At 40.1% G+C, this 18,559-nt stretch overlaps 1 protein-coding gene across 3 annotated transcripts in view; it reads left to right on the forward strand.

Moving 5' to 3' along the window:
- prkd3 (protein kinase D3) overlaps positions 1-18,559 on the forward strand; it is a 99,255-nt gene that overhangs the window by 34,130 nt on the left and 46,566 nt on the right. For 2 of the 3 annotated variants that reach the window (XM_061895559.1, XM_061895561.1), the window contains exon 3: positions 13,165-13,303. The exons of the other annotated variant lie outside the window; for it this stretch is intronic. In XM_061895559.1, the coding sequence (XP_061751543.1) occupies positions 13,165-13,303 (139 nt within the window). The remainder of the gene's footprint in view (positions 1-13,164; positions 13,304-18,559) is intronic. 3 annotated transcript variants of the gene reach the window in all.

An 18,559-nucleotide genomic window follows, 5' to 3' on the forward strand; every position in this document is an offset into this window, starting at 1 on the left:
AGATTGTGCATTTGATTGAAATTGGTTGGTGTCTACTAAATGTAGCACTGTGGGCCACACAGAGTCCAAAGTAAAGTAACCCCGAAAAAAGTTATCAGTTACATTCAGATTGTCCCGTCATCTTTTTCTACCGCTCTACTTGTCGTCCGTTCCCTTTGGAGCACCTCCCTGTTTCCATATTCTCTTTGCTCCTGCTCTCCAAACTGCTGTGGTCAGCGAAGCAGCAGTCTGTACAGCCGATGTTCACATAACTTCTCCCTCTACTGCACTTGCTATTATTCTTCTGTGTCTGTTTAAGACATTTACAGATATTGCGTCTTGGTGTCTTTTTAGGTCTTACAAAAGGTGACACCTTAAGCTTTGGAATTTGTCTTGGACTAATCTCTTCTTTAAAAAAATAACCTTATAAAATAAACACTGGCAGGGATTTAAATTGAAAACATATGGACACTAGTTAATTCATAACTCCTTATTTGCAAACAAAGAACCTGCAACAACATGTTGCTACATCCCGCCATTGCCTTATAACCTCCATTAATCTCATCCTCACATGAATTCCCCACTGACTCACCTGTTTTTTTGCCCCGTGTGAGCGGGAGATGTAGTATGTACTGCACTATATTTCTTAGGCGAAGGTGCTGGCAGAAGATCGCGGCAGAGCTATAACTCATCAGTGGTGTGCGGGGGCCGAGCCAAGCATGTCTTAGATCACTCTGCTCTCTTCCTGAGAAGCTTTAAGATCCTGTGACTCAGGCTTCCTCTTCTCTGCCTGCTCTCTGGACACCGTTAGCACGCGCGGTACTAATGTTGACATGCAATCACACACAGAGAAGAACTGTACACACTTACGCCATGGGATTTGATGTACCAATATTTATGAAATGCTGATATCACTTCTAAGCTTTTTACAAAAATATTTCAAGTACATATCATAGTGGACTTTCATCGAAAACCCACCTGGCTTTCATTGAGGATACAGTGGCTACTACCCAAACAGTGATCTCATTGTCAATTTATTACCGCTCCACTTCATTGTCTTGGCACTTACTGGGGAAGATTACTACAGAAGAGTAATGTTTCACTTGATTCAAATAATCAAATGCTATGCGTTAAAAAAGGTGGGGTTGTCTTTGGAAGGCCTTAGAGCATTATTGTGAAAAACGGAATTTTTGTTAAAAAAAATCTGTCGCCATGTAATGGTTAACAGCAATACATTTCAGTTAGAATCCCCATATCATTAAAAGATGTCTTGGATGAGTGCTGTGTCCTAGGAAGCATAAAATATACAGACATGTTTAGAATGTAGGGATGGGTACACAATTCGGTACTTTTATAGGTACTGATCAAATTTTGATGGCACCGTACATTACAGTATTTCAATACCTTTGGTGCGTGTGACATCACTTCTGGTTGCAGACACTGCACTAGCTCAAGCACTTGGTGGGCAAACAGCCGTATTCATAGCGAAGTCCCTCTGTCATGTTGCAATTTTCCATGGCAACAAAACCAGCAGGCCTGATGGATAGTGCTCAAAAGTAAGGCCCCACTTTTCAAAATTCACATGGTCAATGCTAATTTACATTAAATATGCCATATACATGTTACTTACTGAATAGCATTATCGATTTTAAATAGCAACGCTGACTCTTCCAAATTTGGTCATCAAAACTACTAAGATGCAGGTTACAATCAAACAGCTAGTGTGTAATAAGTACAATACTTGCATGCGATCACGATGTATGGCTCAACAAAAGACAAGACTGGCACATTCAACTTTATGGTATATACTACTTCCTGACTACGGCAACACACTGAGGAATAACTGAAATTAATGCATACTTGCACACCTGGACAGCACAATTGTGATCAGCTCAGTGGTGTATATATATATATTTTTTTTAATCAAACAAATAAACTTTTGCACCGAAAATTGGTACTGTTGAGTACCAGGAATTGGTACCTTTTCTGTTCAAATTTAAAATGTACCTACCCATCCTTAATAATATGTGTACAGACATTGGGTGGCAGTTTTTGTCCAAGAAATGTGTTTTCAGTTTAGAACTGATGACTTACGAGTGCTGTAATTATTTTAGCAATCAAGTAATCTATCGATTGGTTTGCTCCATTAATCGAGTAATCTGATTAAACACACCGTATAGCCTCAATGCGTGTTTTTAAGGAAAATTGTTCTGCTTGCCATAACTTTCAATGTTTCTCCAATGAATGCACATCATCAACATTGAAAGTGCACTTTTATCATGCATGCATTAATGAAAATAAAACAATTCTGCTGTTCGCTGCCACACCAATAACAACTGATCACACACCACCGCTATGACGTGCACTATATTGCAGCGGCCATGCGGAAACTGTGTCCGCCTATTTAAAGTTCCGGACTCTCCAAGCGGTCCGGGTCTCATCAGTTTTTAGTTACACTCAATAAACAATTGATTGAATCAACAGGCTATGAATTAAAAAGCTTTTTTAAAATAAATTTAATCGATGAATTGTTGAAGTCTATCTTCCCTTAACAGTTGTTAAGGGAAGATAGTTTTTGTATCATCGTTGTTGTTGGACAAACATATTTGCTCATTCTAACATGACACAGTATCAAGTAGCTAAACCTCTGAATGAACTGCGAGACATTCTCTGCCACATGGATGACATGTTAGTCAGCCTGCAGAGTGAAAAAGTCACTCCACATTAGGATTGTTCTATGCTGCAGGGCATGTGCACATGGAGTTCCTGGCGACTTATTCAAAGGAACAGAATTAAACTTGACTTCCGAGGGTGGACCTCCTGTCACATGCATGTGTGCCTTTATTGGTCAGTGACAGGATGAGTGTTCTGTGTTTTCAGTTACACAAGACACCTCCTTCAATATGAACCATTTGAGGCAAGTGTGCAGTGTTCATCCTAACGCCAGATGTAGTGTTTTCCTTGGCGTAGACCTTTTCCATGCACCGGCTGCAGAGAGGACGCATATCCAGCGGTTTCTTGACTAATCATGGGCTGTAATTAGTTGAGTTACAGTCTTTTGTAAGTCTTGGCAAAAGTCTTAAAGCACTTTTCTAAATGAGCACAGCAGTGGACAAAGAGTGTTGCCCAAGCCTACCAATGTGTCTGACATTTTGTAAACATTTTACTTTTAGCAAATTGAAATAACAATCTGTCTATGGTTGTTGTAAAAACTCTGGGCAATGTTAGATTGTCAGTTCCTGACAATGTAAGCAGGAGATGTCTACTACCAGTTACATACAGCAGTTAATTGTCTGTATTAGCTGTGTTTTGCCTCAGGTAAAACATATTGGTTAAGGCAAGGGAGTGGAGCATTTGTGGTGAGTTCGTCATGCTGCAGAGAGTTCAATCATGCTTACCCAAGCCTTTTTTATACAGCGGTTCTACACATTTGCTACATCAGAGCCAACATTTATTTGCTTTTGCTTTTTACATACAAACTAGCAACATGGAATATTGTGTTATCTGTGTGCACATTTACATAGAGACACTGGATCCTGAAGTCAGATTGTTTAGATACTGATAGTCTGGTGTGACACTGTCCGACATCAACATTTGTTTTCAACATATTTAGTGTCAGTTTTCTGGATGAGAAGTGGCAGTGTAAAATGGCTCTAGTCAGTAATTTGGTCATACACTGATTTATCTTGCTGCTTTTAGGACTTATTGAACTTAGGGTTGTCCAGATACCAATATGTTGGTACCAGCACCAAAATGTTTTTTTGATACTTTTCAACATAAAGAGGACCCCAAAAATTAAATTATCGGCCATTATTATGATACAGTAAACATACATTTCTCATTGCAATCAAATAAAAATGTCGGCATCACATAATATAGTGAACCTACTAAACAACCCTTTTAATGGTAAGTATACAAAGGCTCCTAATTTTGCTGCTGAGGATGGAGAGATGTATTACTAATCTACTTGTTCATATACTCTTAATGTCTGGTTACTTTCTTTTTTAACATGTTTTATCTGCACTTCTGCTATAATGTAATAAGCACCTATTTTTCAGTTGTTTGACTACTTTAGTTTGGCTACTTTAGTTTTGGGTGATGCCACAAATTAGGGTATCGATCCAATACTTAGTATATACTGGGTCATAATTAAAGTATTTCAGTGTTTAAGGACATATATCCTGAGCTTATACACAATAACAAAAATTACAAAATATTTTCTAATAATAAAAAAAATTCGATGTAATCATTGTAATATTGACTATATACGCTCTGGTATTTAGTGTCATAGTCGATATCTGTATAGATCCACCCATTTGTTTACACTCAGGAGCTCTAGCTTGCAGTTTGTGGTTAGCTATTGCATCTTCCTAAGGCATTGGTCGGCAACCTAAATGTTGAAAGAGCCATATTGGACCAAAAATACAAACAAATAAAATCTGTCTTGAGCCGCAAAATATTTAAAGCCTTATATAAGTGTTATAATGAAGGCAAGACATGATGCTATAATAGCCAACTACTAAAATTACTGTGTTGCAGGCTGATGCAAATCTTCGTTGATAAAAGTGTTGAAATGTAATATTTATTCTACACATTTTTACAACATTGGAAAACATTTTAAAACGGAAGCTTCTCAGAGGGTAAGGTAACTCCTGAAAATTACCGGCTTTGTATGGCCAAAGGTATAGATTTGTGTGTACAAGTTAAAGGAAACTGCAGGCCGTCTTCTTCTAATGGATTTATTACAATCTTTGCAAGATGGGTAACATTTGCTGTGGTCTAAAACGTCACACCAACAACTGTCAGAAATTCAGCCAATATTACATACAGATAATCTGTCATTAGACATGCAAATATAAATTAAATACACAGAGGACATAAGTAAAGTAAATTAAATGAGCTCAAATATACATACAAATGAGGCATAATTATGCAATATGTACACACAGCTAGCCTAAATAGCATGATAGCATCGATTAGCTTGCAATCATGCAGTGACCAAATTTACTTGATTAGCACTCCAACAAGTTAACAAAGCTCACCTTTGTGCATTCACGCACAGCATAAAACGTTTGGTAGACAAAGGAGTCGCATAAAACACGTTGTACAAGGATCGCCGAAATTAGTAGGACAAAATGGCGCTTGCCAAACACTCTCATCAGTGAAAAATGTTTAATATAAACAGTGAGATTTCTAACAATTACAAAGGTTTGTGCCATGTTTGTCCTCGTACAGAAAACATATTAAAACTAAAAATATTGATTTTTTTTCCTCATCTTTTTTCATTTTCATATATTTTTGAAAAAGCGTCAGGGAGCCACATGCGGCTTTAGAGCCACAAGTTGCCGATACCCGTCTTAAACTGTGTAGTGAAGTATGTTTAGCTATTCCTCATCTCTTAGGATGATACCTGTAAGAACCATAGTTCATTTGCCGCCATGGTGGCAAGGATTAGTGATTTAGAAATAGAAAAAACACTGCAGAGAGATGTTAGCCGCTAGCGAGCTATGGCACTGTTTGCAGGGCGGCGCTTCCGTGTTTTTAATGCTTCACCTTTTATTATTAATTCTCAAGCTAAAATATGTCCATTCTCCCTCTTCTGTCCTTACACTGTTTCTGCTTGTTAGTGGTCTATGTGTGTGTTGACTGCTCATATTACCAGCAATGTCACCATAAGCATGTCAATGAAAAAATTAAAAAAGTACCGGTATTTTTCAAAGGCAGCATAGTACCTTTTTTAATTCATAAGTACCACAGTATATTATTAGTACAGTACCAGTGTATCGTACAATCCTAATTGAACTGCTACCTTACTAGTTCTATATGCAGATTTTCACAGCTTTGAAAATCCTTTTCATATGTAGGCTATTACAAATCAAAATTTCTTAAGTATCTGTGTGTTTGTTGCTCGTATTAGCTGAATATACACATTAAACTATTGTTGCCAATGTTAGCAGTGAGCTCAACTAGTGCTGTGCGATATGGAGAAAAATATGTATTCTAAAATAGATAATATTACTGTGTATCCCGATATCAATAGATATCACAATATAGTATTTTTTCTTATAATTACATTTGCAGTCTGCTTGTCATAGACAGTGCCCTTTGGATAACAACTCTGTCAGGCTTCTTTGGTGTGTTTTTCTTTTCATCAGGGTGTACTCCGCCTTCCGCCCGATTGTAGCTGAGATAGGCGCCAGCGCCCCCCACGACCCCAGGAGGGAATAAGCGGTAAAAATGGATGGATAGATGGCACTTCTGACTTCACTATTTTTTTGTTGTAAATCATAGTTTAGCAAGTGTTCCAAAATATTAGGAGCTTGTGTTAGGAGTGGTAGTGTAATCTTCATAAATGTTCATTGAAGTTGAAGTAAACGGAAGTTAGAAAGCTGTTTCAGTTAAAAAAAAAAGATTTAAAAGATTCAAAGATTTGATTTTGGTCATTGTATTCCGTCAACAAACTTTTGGTGGCACTTAAAAAGACAGGACGAAACCAGCGAGACAAAACTTAAAATAGTACAATACAATACAAACAGTGTACAATAAAATATTAAAAATAGACTAAGTAAAACTAGGTAATAAATGTAAAGTATAAAGTGTTGTAGGGAGTATACAATAATAAATAATGACACGATGGAGCGGTGTGATGTAGCAATTGTAACAAACTGTGTTATTGCACATTGCGGTGCTTTGCACTGGTGTCAGCACATGGTGGCAGTAAATGAGATAACAGAATGAGGTTGGGATTAGGGGGTATGGGTAGGACAATGGGTATTGGACAAGTGTATGTTTGTGTGTGGAGTGTATGTGTATACAGTGTTTAAATCTGGGAGCTCAGCTCCAAAATCTTCTGCGCCGCCTTCACCACCCAGGACAGATTTTTTCTTTTCTCTGCTGTGCATCTGCTGTATCACACCGTACCGCCCTAGCAGAGGATGGTTTCCACGGTGGTTCTGTAAAATTGTCTGAGCAGTTGAGGAGCCAGACTCGCCTTCTTTAGCTTCCTCAGGAAGAACATCCTTTGCTGGGCCTTTTTCACCAGTTGGAAGTGTTCAGTACCCATGTCATCTGTGGAGATGTAACTGCCAAGGAACCTGACAGTCTGTCTGCTCCACCTTCTCACCTCTGATGTGGAATGGGGGTTGTGCTGGTCCTCCTGAAGTTTATGATGACCTCTTTTGTTTTAGTGGTATTACGATGCAGGTTGTTGTCTGTGCATCATTCCTCTAGGTGTTCGACCTCCTGCCTGTAACATGTCTCATTGTTGACAGAGATGAGGCCTACCACAATGTTGTGTGCAAATTTCACTGTGGTGTTGGAGAAGTAGATTGGAGCAAAATCGTGGATGAAGTGTGTGAAGAGGGCTGGACTGAGCACACAGCCCTGCGGTTTCCAGGAAGTCCAAATCCATGTACACATTGTGGTGGGGAGTTCAATTTTGTAAAGTTTGTGGACCAGTTTATGGGGAATCACAGTGTTGAATGCACTGCTGAAGTCCACAAAAAGCATCTTGACGTATGTGTTTGGCTTCTCCAGGTGGGTCAGGGCTGTGTGAAGCTCTGTAGATTTTTGTCCGGTAAGGAAACTGGTTATTTCGTCCAGGTCTGCAGGGATGCTGTCTTTGACGTGTGTTAAGACACTCCTCTCAAAGCACTTCATTATGATAAGGGGGAGGGCAATTGGGCAGTAGTCATTAAATGATCTAACAGCAGTTTTTTTGGGCACAGGAATAATGGCTGTGGATTTGAGTCAGGTGGTGACTGGAGCTTGCTGTAGGGAAAGGTCAAAGATGTTGGTGAACACCCCTGCCAGCTGGTCAGCGCAGGACTTCAGTAGGCAGCCTTTCACCCCATCTGGTTCCGCTGCCTTTCTGGTATTGATCCTTCTCAGGGTGGATCTCACCTGGTGCTGCTGGAGGATAAGTGTCCTCTGGCTGCTTCCTCCCAGCAGGCTGAGCTCCTCCATGGTGTTTCTCAAAGCGAGAAAAGAAGGGGTTCAGTGTGTCTGGGAGATCTCTATCCTGACTGACTTGTGTGGTGTTGCTCTTGTAGTCAGTCAGGGACCTGATTCCTCTCCACATGCTGCGGAAGTCGTCGTGCCCCTCTATGGTTGTCTGTAATTGTGTTTGGCGTCTTTGATTCCTTTTGTCAGGTTCTTTTGGGCTGTGCTGTAGTTCATCTGGTTTCCTGTCTTGTAGGCGGTGTCCCTGTGTTTTAGTAGTGCCCGTACTGTTCTTAAACCAAGGCTTCTGGTTTGGAGACACCTTGCTGGTTTTGGTTGACACTGCTGCGTCTGTGCAGAACTTACAGCAGCCGTGTAGTCTTTCGGGTCAGCTCCTTCAGCAAACACATCTCAGTCTGTGACCTCAAAACAATGCTGCAGAGATGCAGTGGCCTCTTCACTCCATACCTGTACAGTCTTTGAGGTAGGTCTGCTTCTGCCCCTACTAATCCAAAAGATAATGTCATTAGCAGTGAGATGTGGTCTGACAGACCCAGGTGCGGGGCTGCTGCAGCTTTGTAAGCCCCCTTGATGTTTGTGTACACCTGGTCCAAAATATTTCTTCCTCTTGTGGGGAAGTCTATATGCTTGTTGAGCTTGGGCAGCATTGTTTTGAGCTCAACTTGTATAAAGTTCCCTGCCACAATCACCTGGATTTTCACAAGGCTATACAGCTCCTCCATGGCTAGCTTGGCGTTGGCGTGTGGTGGAATGTAGAGAGCTATAAAGTGGATGACTAAAAACTCCCTGTGTAAGTAAAATGGCCTGCATTTCACTGCTATGTATTCCAAGTCAAGTGAGCAGTGAGTCCCGGTTAAGTCTACGGCTGTACACCCCTTGTTGTTTATGTACACACACACGCCCCCACCTCTCTTCGAGCATGCAGTCCTGTCGGCCCGGTAAACAGCGCAGCCAGTTAGCCCTATAGCCTTGTTGGGAACGTTTTTGTTCAGCCAAGTCTCCGTAAATACTGTCACATACCTGCAGGTCCTTTGTCAGAGAATATCCCATGGCTTATTTTGTCGACCTTGTTGACTCTGTAATGCTGGTCAATGCGGGTTAACTCTTAGCCTAGCCTGCAGACCACCTCTCTTGCCCCTCTTCTGGCGCCGTTGTCTGCGCCTTCTGTGCCGTCTGAGAGGTGGGATGAAGAAGGTTGTCTGTTTTCTGTTTGAATGTCCAGCGAGTTCGGTGTTTCAGTAGTGCATGACCAGTGCTGTTTGCCCTGGCAGAGTAGATCAATTTGACTATACTGGAAGTGAGCATTTACGGCAGATAAAAAATGTATAACACTCAAAAAAACAAACAGAAAACTACCAAAAGACAAAAGACTACAAAAAATACGGAAAGTGCCGAGCTGCTGTGTGTGTATGTGCCACCATCTTGAATCGTGCAAAAAATCTAGTAAATTTAGTAAATCCAAAAGGAACAGCGTATTTTTTCAGTGTATCACTTTGAGTATATTGTATGGATCTCAAAAGAAGTTTGGGAAATGTATAGACTATTTACTCTCCGGATAAAATGATTGTTTACAACTTGCTGAAAGTTACAGTTTCCTAACCAAAAAAATACAACACCAACACCAAACATTATTAATCCTATTAAAGAAAAATTGCTCGTCTGGCATTCAGGCTGTCACTCACTGCTGTCTCGTACACACATACACGCACGTGCACAAACCCAAAGACCCGAAACGCACACCTGCGATAATCAAGAGAACACTGTACTGAGGGAACTACTCCACACAGATGTTTTAATCAAGATTCAAGCCAAGAAACACCAGGCCACCACATGCACGATTGTTGGCCTTTTACAAAATAAATTAATTTTACTTAAAGTACAGAACATTTTTTGACATTAATGGAAAAAATAAACTCTGTCGGATGCTTTTTGTATGACATCATTTAAGCATACACATTAATCTATTGTAAATAGTTACAGTAGACTTTCAATGGAAGCCACATCAAGATCTAATGGACTACCTGCAGCCTAAACAAGGTGTGAGGAGCCCGAGATCTAGGAGTATACTTTTCCCTATCACATGGCCATCTGTCAGACACCACTCTCAAAACCAATTCCCTTTTTCCCACCCATCACTAATAGCACAGGCTTTTACATGCAAACGCTCAAGTGTATAATTTGTTGCATTTTTTTCTAGGCAGCCATATTTTTTATTCAAGCCAATACCAATACATAGCTATCGTATCGATATCTAACCTTTTTTTTAATCTAGATTTAACTGATTTAACACTGTCATATCAGATCAGGCATTTCAGGTGACTCATATGCTTTGATGTGTTGAATCTTGATATGTTTGCACAACATATGGTGCAAATAGCACTGAAAATGTCTCTTTGGAACTGTGACAGAGTCCCACAGGTTTGACACAATGTTTGTTTACATTAAGCTCAGAGAAAATTCACAACAGGCCGTTTACAGCACCAAAAAAGGAGTGCTTGATTTGTGTGTCCAAGCACACCAGTAATTAATGTTTTTTTCGGTTACATGAGTTTTTTTTTATGTTACCGGATGTATCGGTATGAATCATAATTCATAATTCCTCATAACGGCCCCTTTGTTGATATTTATTGTGCACCCCAAATTATGTTGTATCCCAACAAGAACGCTTGTTTCATCAGGGACTTATTGTCCAACTGCCTCTCGCTTATCTTTTATGCAATTGTCACAACAATCAGAATATCCTTTTCTGCAGTAGATCTAAGTAACAACAATAACAAATACTGTATGGAAATGTATTTCCCTTTTATGCAAGAGGTAAATGGTAAATGGGTTGTATTTGTATAGCGCTTTTCTACCTTTAAGGTACTCAAAGCGCTTTGACATTACTTCCAAATTTACCCATTCACACACACATTCACACACTGATGGAGGGAGCTGCCATGCAAGGCGCCAACCAGCACCCATCAGGAGCAAGGGTGAAGTGTCTTGCTCAGGACACAACGGACGTGACGACGTTGGTACTAGGTGGGATTTGAACCAGGGACCCTCGGGTTTCGCACGGCCACTCTTCCACTGCGCCACGCCGTAGCCCGTTTGTCCTTCTGTTTCATTTGGTGTTGCTAATCAGATTTGCCCTTCTTTGCCCTCTCACACACACCCCATTTTGCCTTTTTTTTTTACTACTTTCCTGCCTCTGATTTTCTTTGCTCATAACAGCATTTAGCATATCAATGACAGATTATATAGTTTAACAAAAGCCTACTACTGCAAAGCTCTTTTCCACTCGTATTTCCAGGCTGACTCTCGGACCTCACACACTGCTCCTTGGCTACGGGGTCTTTGGTGTGCGTGTGTGGTCGCTACCACTTCGTTCAATGGATTTGCGTTTGAAGATCACAAAAGACATGCTTAGTCACAATGGACTCCAGAGATGTGTGTTAAGGCCATTTGTTGGTGTTATTGATAGTGAATAAGAATGCATATGTGCAACGGACAACAGTTAAAGTTGTATGTGTTTTTTTTCCCCCACATGCATATTATATGCAGGTAGGAAGAAGAATGTCACATGCTGCTTTATGCATGCAGGTATGTGATGTCGGAATGTGTCCGAAACATGGTAATTTATTGTTCTTGCACCTCTGGCTTGCACTTGGTTTAATGAGTTATGGAACACAATCATTGTCCTCGGCCCTCTCATGTTGCAGATGCTCCTGGTGTGGAGTGAGACATGTTTTCTGTGGAAACTTTTGCACCGAATGTTAAGAGGTGGTGACTCCAGCTGGCAGCTGCACTGACAATGTTGTGCGTTTGAGTGTGTGAGTGCGGATCAGAGAGCTGGCATGTGAGAACTTCTCGGTGACACTGCAGCCACCACAGGAAAAATGCCCGCCGCCATCATTTATTCACCGCCACCTTTAGTTTTGATGCTACAAGGAAAATAGCAGGATTTTTGTGAATGGGAATTGTGGAATGTTATTTTTTCTTCATAAATCAATAGCAGAATGCATCCATCCACCCAGCCATGGTTCTAAATTTCTTCCTCACATATATCGCAAAATTATTTTGTAAAACTTTCACAATTATCTAAAATGTGTGAGGTTTTCCATGTTACTAAATGTTAAGGCTTGAAATATCCTAAAATATTGATTGTACCATTTAACTGGTACCTGGAAAAAGTGTTTGCTGGAACATGGATGGTGTTGATCTACAATGTTCAACTTCAGCCTAGTCTTTCGGAATTGTATTTTCCAAAAAGGGTCCTAAACAGGGTCCTATTTTTTATGCAGTTAAAATTTGTCCATTCTGACAGTTCAGCTCTCTAAATTTGGTTTTGCAAGTCATGTGATACACTCATGATTTCCCATATCCATTAATGTATCCGTCTTTGTATCTGCTTCTTGGCAGCTAAAAGCCTGCAGGTGTCTTACTGTGGCGCTTTGGCATCGACAGTGCCAGCCCTGTCCTTTTAGGGTGACTATTGCATTGTCATGTGTGGCCCATTGTGTGTGACCTGTTTCACAGGGAAACAGCTGTTAGATCCCCCTGTGCCGGTTTGCTTGGCATTGAAACGAGGCTCACAAAACAGTTTTAGTGGCCCGGATTCACTCTTGAATACCATTGATGCAGGATATATCCAAACATCCATCTGGTTTTGATCTGCTTTATCCGCCAGGCAGGATTGATGTTATACTTTGTTGGATCACACAACATCCTCTCCTGTAGCCCTTGAAACAAGACTCTTTTATGAGCTTTAAAAGATTAAGATGTATGAATGTAGTACTGCTCACTATTGCGTATATGTTTATGTGATTTGTTTAAAGCTGCTCCATGAAGCTAAGCTGCCCTCCGTACAGGAAGTGACTCATAATTGACTGGTGCGGCACTTTCTGAGCTGTGATCCTCCACCACTTGCTTCAGGATTTTTACCTCCTCCTCATTGAAGTCTTTTTCAGTCACATTCTTAAGTCACACTACATCACGCTGGTGAACTCATGACTGGATTGTGTTGGTCTGTCTAGACTCGACCAACTGAAACAGGACCAAACAAGTCAGGGCTGATAATCAGTACCTCTTTGTCCTTTTCAAATCTCACTCTGAAAAAATGTTCAAGAGTTAAACTTACCACAGAGCAATGCTGACCGTTAAGATGAACATTTTCTGATTTGTATCACATATACTATAGGATTTTACAAGTATCTCAAACTGACTCATCTCCCCCTCCAGTTCCCAGAGTGTGGCTTCTTTGGGATGTACGACAAGATCTTGCTGTTTCGCCATGACCTAAATGATGAAAACATTCTGCAGAAGCTGACCTCCGCGGAAGACATCCACGAGGGAGACCTTATTGAGGTGGTGCTTTCCGGTATGTATGCTGTTGTGCAACTATAATCCTAAATGTGTGTGTGCACTATGCGATAACTGGTATTAATAGGGATGTCTCGGTCAGCATTTTTGGCCTCTAATCCAACTTTTTTTTTTGCCTCGGATCCGATCCTGTTCAGGTGTCCATTTGACACTTTGACAATGTTATTGTTTAATATGTAACTGAAAATGTTTATTAGCAACTAACTAAATGAAACACAGTAAAACACATTTACAGTAGGATGCTTATTCATTTAGAATTGGTTAGTGTTGCAGTGGCCTGCGATGAGGTGGCGACTTGTCCAGGGTGTACGCCGCCTTCTGCCCGATTGTAGCTGAGATAGGCGCCAGCGCCCCCCGCCATCCCAAAAGGGAATTAGCGGTAGAAAATGAATGGATGGATAGTGTTACAGTACCATCCTTACAAGGCTGCACCTTTAGACCTGAACCGTAGTTAAGGACAAGCTGACCCCTTTGTTTGGCTTCTCGGTCCTCAGTCCTGTTACATGATAGGGATCGGGACATCTGTAGTTTTTACAGAGTGGCTAAAACACAAAGCAAATGGAATACACATAGTGCATAGGCTAGCTACCAACAGACAGATCGCAAGGAAGTTACCAAATTGCTAAAACACTGTTCGACAGACGGCAATATTTATCATAAAGAGCTTGATCTTTTTAAACAAATTACGGGTATACTGATGTTTGAAATCAATAGAACACTGGGGTACCAGTTTTTGATCCCAGTTATCGCTGACACACCTGCCCAGCACTGCACATTGGGTCAGTTGCTCCCACTGAGACTTATTTGTGCTGAGTAAACATTGTGATTATGATTTTTTTTTTCATTGTCACTGAATGACTACCAGTATATCAGCTGACACTCCTTCCTACATTTTGAGTTGAACTTTTTAGAATTCCCTTATCAAGATTTTCCATGAGATGATTCACTTTTAAGTCAGCTATTCATGTGTTTTTGGGATACTTACAGCCAATATTCAATAAATCAGCTTCCTGTGTAAATGCTAAAATCACAAATGAATTAAAATTTATTTTTCTCAAAGCTGTCCATCTCTCTGGATCTGGAAACACCTGACACCACCTGTGCTGAATGCTCTACTCTTTCTTCAGAACCCACAGTATTGTCTGCAGGGCTTTAGGCTGGGTGCAATTGTATAGGTTCAGGATCTGAGGATACTTCAGGCATCAGGGCTAAGGAATGCAGACTGGATAACTTCCTTCTTTTTGTTTCTCACTGTTTGTGTTTGTCTTACGTGTTCTTTGTGACAATCTTTGTTGCTTTTTTCCCACTCGAGCCCACAGTTTTCAACCTCATCAAATCAACCTCTGAGTGAAAGCCGTAGTCGACATTTTTATGTCACATAAAATGCAATAGTGACCTTCATGCAAGGAGTTTTGCATTATAGACACAGTAAATCCATGTTCTCAAGCTTCTGAGAACATGGCTCTCTCCGCCCAATAATTTGTCTCTTGTCGCCATCCGTCAGTTTCAAGTTGAATGCTGTGGCTTTGGGAGAGTATCTTTCATTGCAAGAAAGAGGCACAAGTGGCTTTTTCTTGGCCCCATGCTCAAAAGAAGAGGGTTTATTTTTCCTGCAATAAGTGATTGTAGTAGTGGTATGTAAACATGCTCACATATGCAGGCCGGCCCTGGTCACAACACACACTGCAAAGGCCATGTGGGCCCATGAGGTTTGTGGTTCGGCTTGACTGATTGTCCCTTTGTTCTGTTTTTCACTCTTGTCTCTTCCCACCCATTTTCACAAGCTCCTTATTCACAATCACTGGCAATTTGAAATTGATTCTAAGTTTAATGTTTTTTATAAATACTCAATTTGTTATAAATATTGTTTTCTTCAATTGGAAGTTGTGGCTTCTGAATGTAAATACTGTGCCTCAAAGCAAACAGACGAGAGAAGTGATTACAAAACAACTTGTGGTCTTTTAGCACAGCACATTTTAAGAAATACTGTGAGTGTTAAGAAGCTGTTTTGCAGAAGTGTGTGAAAAGGCCTTTCATTTTGTCTGTTTCTCTTGCAACATGACAACATGCCCTACTTGGGTTTCTTTATTATCTTCCACCTCAAAACTGTTGTCTGCAAATACCCCCCGCCAGCCAATTTGCTTTTGAATAAGAAAAGTTGATAGTTAGTCCTCAGAGATAATTGTACTGCATCAGGGTGTATGTCACAGCAGGGCTGGGCGGTATACCGCTATTACGAATTATACTGGTATTTTTTAGAAAGAGGTATGTATTTGAGACAGTACCGCTATACTGATATATGTAATCCTTAATGTTTTGATGCGGAAGTCTCTGCTCATTCTGTCTGTGCTGGGTGCTGTCCCGCCTCCTCCTCCACACACAAAATGTGGCGAGGTAAGAGCCGTGCTCACTTGAGACAAACTCCATTCTTTTACCGGTGTCTTCCTGATCCTGCTTTTTTTTTGCATTTTGCTCTCAATGAAAAAAAATATCCTCAGCAGTATTGTTGGCTGGAATCGGGTCCGTTTGACTCAGGCCTCGGCATCACTCAGGGCAACACACGTTCATGACAGCAGTGTGGCCAGTTGCAATCTAGTTTTCTATCAAGTCAACGCAAGAGGGATGGATGTACTTGAAAACGATGGAGAAGACATTTCTGCCAAAATATAAACTTTGTGTAAATAGATATGTTCCTAATTGCAACGGTATGACAAAAACAGATTTAAAAAGCTGCCCGAAATAGTTAACTCGTTATATGAGATTCCCAGTTAAACTACTTTGCTCATGAAGTACTGCCACAACAAATCTGTACGCTAAATCTGAGAGGGTGTTCAACTGAAGTGGCTATATTGTCGGCTGCCACACAGCATTCTGCAGTTTGCAGCTTGGTGTTCCTGGCTAAAATGTTTATGGGGAAAAAGAATCTTCTAAAAATACTGAGCTAAAAAAAAAACTGTTGTTGAATTGTTATCAAGTTGCTGCGGATGTTTAAAATGTCCTCTTAAACTAGGGACTTTATTATTATTTTTGTTCTTTTGTGTTTTTGTTAAATAGCTGAGTATTTCAGGATGTTTAAAGGTTTGTTTTAATGAAGATTATAATTTATTATTATTATATTCAATTTCAAGGCTTTTAAAATTTTTTACGTGCATTTATCTTTGAATGAAACTTTTACATTACCAGAAATGTTAAGTATGTGTTTAAATAAAACAACTTGACACACATACAGCCGTGGTAAAAAACATAATGTCTTGGCTGTCTTGAGTTTCCAATAATTTATTTTATTTCTCTTTACTATTTTTTTTATGTGATAGAGGGATTGGAGCACGTACTTGTTGGTCACAAAAAACATTCATGAAGTTTGATTTCTTTTATGAATTAATTATGAGTGTATTGAAAATGTGACCAAATCTGCTGCGTCAAAAGTATACATACAGCAATGTTAATATTTGGTTACATGTCCCTTTGCAAGTTTCACTGCAAGAAGGCGCTTGTGGTAGCCATCCAAAAGCTTCTGGTTGAGTTTTTGACCAATCCTCCAGTTCAGCTAAATTTGTTGGTTTTCTGACATGGACTTGTTTCTTCAGCATTGTCCACACGTTTAAGTCAAGACTTTGGGAAGGCTGGGTATTGTGACCAAACAGCTCAATTTTTGTTTCATTTGACATCCCATGGACAAAGATAAGACCATTTGGAGGAAAGTTCTGTGGTTAGATGAAAGAAAAATTTAGCTGTTTGGCCACAATAACCAGCAATATTTTTGGAGGAAAAAAGGTGAGGCCTTTAATTCCAGGAACACCAAACCTACCGCCAAGCATGGTGGTGGGAGTATTATGCTCTGGGCCTGTTTTGCTGCCAATGAAACTAGTGCTTTACAGAGAGTAAATGGGACAATGAAAAAGCAGCGTTACCTCCAAATTTTTCAGGACAACCTAAACTCATCAACCCGGAGGTTGGGTCTAAGGCACAGTCAAAACAAACACACGTCAGAAGTGGTAAAGGAATGGCTAAATCAGGCTAGAATTAAGGTTTTAGAATGGCCTTCTCAAAGTCCTGACTTAAATGTGTTAAATGCTGAAGAACAAAGTCCATGTCAGAAAACCAACAAATTTAGCTGAACTGCACTAATTTTGTCAAAAAGAGTGGTCAAAAATTCCACCAGAAGCTTGTGGATGGCTACCAAAAGCGCCTTATTGCAGTGAAACTGGCCAAGTGACATGTAACCAAATACAAACGTTGCTGTATGTATACTTTTGACCCAGGAGATTTGGTCACATTTTCAGAAGACCCATAATAAATTAATAAAAGAACCAAGCTTCATGAATGTTTTTTGTGACCAACAAGTATGTGCTCCAATCACTCTGTTAAGATCCGTACTCCGATCTTCCCATATTATAGTTTGTTGCATTTGTATTCACTCCGTCGTTCTACCCCCATACTTCCTGTTTAGTCATTACCTTGGTTACTCACGCCCCGCACACCTGCTACGGATAATCACCGTCACTTTATAAGCCGTCCTCTTTTGTTTGTTCAGCCTGGGTTCATAATTTGCTTTCACGCAACAAGTTACGCCTGCACTCTGTCATCGTATGTATATTCTCGCTAGCTTTTCACGCTCAGCCATTTGTTTATTCCAGCTCTCATGCTGTATGTTTTGTTTTACTCTTTAATTTGCCTATGTGCTACAGTGACAACTCTCATCTTTCATTCGTATGTATTTTCTCGCTAGCTCTTATGCTAAGCCACTTTATATTCCAGCTTTCATGCTGAATGTGTTTGTTTACTCTTTTGTGTCCTCGTACCAAGTTTTAGTTTTCCTTGTGTTTATCCTAGCTTTCACGCTAGCGTCTTTTGTTTGCCTTTTTCTCTTTACAACAGTGTTTTTGTTCCTAGCCTTTTATTATTTAATAAATACCTTATACCTTACCTTTGCTGTGTTCTGCTTCGACGCATCCTCGGGAAAACAACACCGGCATTACCATGCCGAAGAAAAGTCATCACACAAAAATAAGAGATGTAGAAATTATTGGAAACTCAAGACAGCCATGACATTATTTTCTTCACAAGTGTATGTAAACTTTTGACCACGACTGTATTTGGGTTTGATTTACTTTACGGAAAAATATTGCGATAAAAATATCGAATATTGGGATTCAGCCAAAATATATTGGGATATGAGTTTTGGTCCACATCGCCCAGGCGTATATCATAGTCTAAAGCAGTACTCAAAAATGACTCATAACTAATGGGTATT

This window comes from Nerophis ophidion, linkage group LG03 (genome assembly GCF_033978795.1).
Source record: "Nerophis ophidion isolate RoL-2023_Sa linkage group LG03, RoL_Noph_v1.0, whole genome shotgun sequence".
NCBI lineage: Eukaryota > Metazoa > Chordata > Actinopteri > Syngnathiformes > Syngnathidae > Nerophis > Nerophis ophidion.